This window comes from Rhizopus delemar, genomic scaffold, assembly GCF_000149305.1.
Source record: "Rhizopus delemar RA 99-880 supercont3.16 genomic scaffold, whole genome shotgun sequence".
Lineage (NCBI taxonomy): Eukaryota > Fungi > Mucoromycota > Mucoromycetes > Mucorales > Rhizopodaceae > Rhizopus > Rhizopus delemar.
The window spans coordinates 812689-817395 of NW_027137842.1; the positions used below are offsets into that span (position 1 = coordinate 812689).

At 36.3% G+C, this 4707-nt stretch overlaps 4 protein-coding genes across 4 annotated transcripts; 2 read left to right on the forward strand and 2 right to left on the reverse strand.

Annotated features, from left to right (window-relative positions):
- Nucleotides 1–144: 144 nt before the first annotated feature.
- On the forward strand, nt 145–573 carry RO3G_15581 (uncharacterized protein; the record flags this gene model as incomplete). Its single annotated transcript, XM_067670165.1, has 2 exons — nt 145–250; nt 434–573. 2 exons carry the CDS (start codon nt 145–147, stop codon nt 571–573), a joined length of 246 nt encoding a protein of 81 aa, XP_067526266.1.
- A 703-nt stretch (nt 574–1276) lies between these two features.
- RO3G_15582 (uncharacterized protein) lies at nt 1277–1687 on the reverse strand (the record flags this gene model as incomplete). The annotated part of the gene is made up of 1 exon (XM_067670166.1): nt 1277–1687. The coding sequence occupies one exon, from the start codon at nt 1685–1687 to the stop codon at nt 1277–1279; it is 411 nt and encodes a 136-aa protein (XP_067526267.1).
- Nucleotides 1688–1936: 249 nt separating this feature from the next.
- Nucleotides 1937–2255, reverse strand: RO3G_15583 (uncharacterized protein; the record flags this gene model as incomplete). Its single annotated transcript, XM_067670167.1, has 2 exons — nt 1937–2151; nt 2234–2255. 2 exons carry the CDS (start codon nt 2253–2255, stop codon nt 1937–1939), a joined length of 237 nt encoding a protein of 78 aa, XP_067526268.1.
- A 1572-nt stretch (nt 2256–3827) lies between these two features.
- RO3G_15584 (uncharacterized protein) lies at nt 3828–4669 on the forward strand (the record flags this gene model as incomplete). Its single annotated transcript, XM_067670168.1, has 2 exons — nt 3828–4572; nt 4605–4669. The coding sequence occupies 2 exons, from the start codon at nt 3828–3830 to the stop codon at nt 4667–4669; spliced, it is 810 nt and encodes a 269-aa protein (XP_067526269.1).
- Nucleotides 4670–4707: the final 38 nt, after the last annotated feature.

A 4707-nucleotide genomic window follows, 5' to 3' on the forward strand; every position in this document is an offset into this window, starting at 1 on the left:
GGGAGACAGTTGTTTCACAAAAACACCTGTCGTAGCCGTGTCTTTTGGTGAGTATTTAATATTTAGAAGATTATATTATAAAATATAGAAAATGCTTACATTAACACCTTATGATAGAAACTCTCTAACAGGAGATCTATTTACATGGCTAACCCTTCAGCGTTCGACGCCCGTTTCCCGTTCGCTGGCAAAATTCTGACTGTTGACTGGACGTCAGATGAAGAAGATGGGCCAGAGGACGCGAACGGTCGTACGTTCGTGGTCAAAAGGCCATCATTTAGGAGCAACGAAGTAAAATGTTGGTAACAAATTTCATTTTCTAATATACCTTAATCAATCTACAGGTGGTGCAATTCCACGAAGAGTTGCAAAAAAAAATACAAGGAATCCACGAAGAAAAAGGGGGCTCCGCCAACTATTAGAAGAATAATAGAAAACGTTGAGGTGGAGTTCCCTGACAAGCTCGATGATACTGATTTTCCTTCCTGGGCTTTTTCTTCTCCTGGTCTTGGTTTTCCAACCTCTGTTTCTGCCTCTTCTTCTTCCTTTGCTGCTGCCAATCCAATGCAGTAGGCATTTTCTTTCTTTTTTTTTTTTGTTTCTTATTTTGTTGTCTCTTCACAAATCGAATAAAAATTTTTAAAGAAAAAAAAAAGAAAAAACTATTGCATGGTTCTTTAGTAAAATATATAATAAAATAATAATAGTGTTTTAATGGCTTGGTATATTTGTTACATAAAAATTCGTCTTGGCAGAGCGAGAGTAAGAAGGTGATTATCAACATAAGGGCATACAGCAACAGGATTGAAAATTCTGTAGATTGGAAGTATATTGTTGCTTGAAACTGGATCAAATTGATTCTTCCACACTTGGATGCCAGTACCATCGAAGGTGGGAAAATGTTGAGTCACATGGCTGTACCAATTGACGAATGCAAAATAGTGAATGGAATTGTTGAATGAATGTGAGAAAAAAAATGATATTTGGCCAATTCGTAGTTGGTTGTTCATAATGGCTTGAATATACAGTAGCTTACAAAATTGTACAAGTGTTTTGCATTTTTTGCTTCCGTAGGATTTATCGATACCAAAACAATAAATAAACAGCAGCATGTTGTACATCATTCGAAAGTATAGCTTCTTGTCTTTCTTTGAGTACTATTCAGTCGGCGATAAAGTCATTGTGGATGGAGTTATGACCGCTTACAAATGCCGACTGCACTTGTACAATTTTGGAACCGATGTTTTAGAATAAAGTTTTTATTTAAATGTGTGCATTAAAAGTTGATCCAAAGACCCTTGTTCTCTATAATGCCAATACATCGTTGAGGCATAGTTTCAATATAATTTTGACATTCTTTTTTGATAATTTCATGCCAAGTCTCGAACGTACGAGTCCATAGTTCATCCATAGAGGCTGGAGGACAATCATACTGTTTAAGCAAGCGTTTTTTTAAGGTATTCCACATGTTTTCAATTGGATTTAAGTCTGGAGACTGTGGAGGACACTCCATTGTTGTAAAATCCTGTTTAGACAACCATTCAGATACGATTTTGGACTTATGTTTGGGATCGTTATCTTGCATAAATTCAAAATCAGTCATTCGCAGGCCATTTTCTTTACAATAGTCGGTCATAGACTTCACCAAATCATCTTGCAATACAGATAAATAGACGTTCTTGTCCATATTCTTGCCTACGTCGACAATATACCCAACCCCGTACCAGCTAATGCAGCTCCAAACCATAAGCGATCCTCCACCATGTTTTACGGTTTGCTTTACGTGCCTTCTTTTAAGCTTCTCATTTGGTTGCTTCCATGCATAAAGCTTACCTTCCGATCCAAAGCGATTTACTTTAGTCTCATCAGACCAAATCACGCGTTTCCAGTGTTCTATGGTCCAGTCAACGTGATTAAGAGCCCAGCCCAATCGCTTTCATCTGTTTGCTTCACTGAGCAATGGTTTTTGGGGCTTAACAAAAGAGGTTGAACCAGACCTACGCAGCGACCTTCGAAATTTTTGGGCTGATACAATCTTTTGAAAGTCATTTTCGAGTGTGTTCCTGGCTTCTACTGCATTCTTTTGACCTTTAACAGTTACTAATCGGACTAAATACTGATCATCGCTGCTGCTGAGCAACTTGGGGCGACCTGCTTTAATACTGTTTACGTCGTTTTTTATTGTTTTTCGAACGTTATGAACAGTTCCACGACTTGCTCCAGTTATTTTTACTGCTTTGATATAGAGTATCCATTTTTTAAGCAGCTGATGATACGATTACGAAGATCTTCACTGATAGGTTGCATATTGGACGTTGGTACGCTTTTATATAGCAGTTAGTTCCTATAGGTGTAAGAAAAATGACAGAAAAAGAAAGAAAAAGATACTTTGAGCATTGAAGAATAAAAAAAAAATCTTTTTTGGTGGTTTACGCGCTGTGGCGAGCAAGATTATGAGCTGATATTGAAATATTTGAAGCGGTTCCAAAATTGTACAAGTGCAGTCGGCATTTGTAAGCGGTCATAACTCCATCCACAATGACTTTATCGCCGACTGAATAGTACTCAAAGAAAGACAAGAAGCTATACTTTCGAATGATGTACAACATGCTGCTGTTTATTTATTGTTTTGGTATCGATAAATCCTACGGAAGCAAAAAATGCAAAACACTTGTACAATTTTGTAAGCTACTGTATGATGATGATGATGAATGATTGTCGGATTGTTGGTAACGTTGTCCAAGCAAGTTAATTTTTTTAAATGATTGTATATTTGTATTGATCGTATTGGGCATAGGTATTTCATAAGTATTCATATAGTAGTTTTGTAAGATTTCATAGTGTTCGATGCATAAAGTTTGTTGTTTGATGTTGATTTCTGAATGAAGGGCTTGTGGTGGCAGAGGCTCACTACCAGTAATTGTCAGGTTAAATAGACTTGGTCCATCTATGAATTGAGAGTAATCAAATGGCGTTAAACCACTCTCGTCATTCGTAACCTCGCCTATTTCCTTTATGAAGTTGATCAGTAGAAGCATGCCTTGATTGTTGGTGTTAATGAGGGTTGGTAATGAATGGATAAGGTCTTGTGTGTGGATAATTTGTGTAAGCATAGTAACATATGTGGTTTCAAAGCCTGTCTTGTAGTTGATGTTGATTTTTTTGACATCGCCATTCAAGCGTTCAAAGCCATAGAGCCAAAAGGCATAGGATGTGTTGTAGAACAGTAACTGATTGTAGTTGACATTAATAAATATAAGTCTTAATACAAGATCATAATTAAAATAAAATGAAATATAAGTTTATTTAAATAAGATCATACAATCAATTCCAATTAAACATATTCTAAAAGAATATGCATTGTATTCATGAGAGTTCTTTGATAAGAAGAAGTATCAACTAAAATAACCAAATCCAATCCAATGTCAGGAATATTGCTAATCTTTCACATAATTGAAATAACGCGTAAAATAACGTTATTCAAATCAGTGAGGAATTCCCAGAATAAAAGATAATCTATGACAGACATACAAAAGAACAAATGAAAAGTTTTCATAATCATAATTATAGATAACACTTGCTAAAGTACCTGAATATTAGAAGAACGATCACAATAGAAGATATCAAGCCACTCACTCAATAAGATATAAATACCTGCCTTCAATTAGAATAATTTTTACTTTAACTTAAACTGAAATAAAGATCAGTCTCAAAAAGTACCCAAACTGTTTCTTGATCTTTGTTTTTACCTTTTCCTTTATTATTTAAACCATTATACAACATTTTACTTTTTGAATTTTGCTCTTTATTTGAAATTTAAAATACGTATGTCTGAAAACACTCTCGGTGAAATTGCTGATGGTACTAGCAATCCTACTGATTCTCCATCTACTGTGAATCCTTCTGTCCAACTGGGTACTATGGCCAGTAAATATGCTCACTCTGATATTACTCCTATGGAAGAAGACACTCCTACTCCTGTAACGCCTAAACCTGAAGATGTAGCTCTTAAAAGCATTGGTATGATCAAGGATATGAAAAAACAAGCTTTGGTTCTGTTTGCTGCGTACATGAATTCAAACCAATCTAGTCCTGATAGTCCAGAAACATTGCAAGCTTTGTCGTTGTATAGAGAATTTGAACAGAAGATAGTGGCTGCACAAGAAGCCCATAAATCAATGATCTCTCTTTTTGATGATAAGCAAGACTCAAATGGCTCTGAAATTCTTGGTTCGGTGCGTTTAGTAGTCCCAAATGATTTACCTGTGTTACAATTACGTGGTGAGGCACTGTGGAAGAAAAAGTCAGACCCCTTTGATTCTGCTTATGACTTCTGCAATACGTTTGAAACGGTACTACATGCTCATGGTTTGTCACTTAATTCAAATTGGGAACGCTTATTACCTTTATGCATGAACCCAGAACAAGTCTCTTGGTCCCGTGAAGCCCTAATGAACAAGCGTTACACCTGGAAGGAAGTCCGTCCTATTGTTCTTGACCACTTTGATACTCCGTATCGAAAGTTTTTGCTAATGGTTGAAGTTGGCTCTATGCGTCAAGCTCCTTATGAAAGTAATAGGGAATATTCGAATCGGTTTCAAAAGATGAGAAGAGAAGCGGGTATGGAAGATGGAACCCAACTAGCTGTAACATACTTTGCATCACTTAAACCTTCTGTCAAAACCGTGGCTCAAGTGGCTATATCAT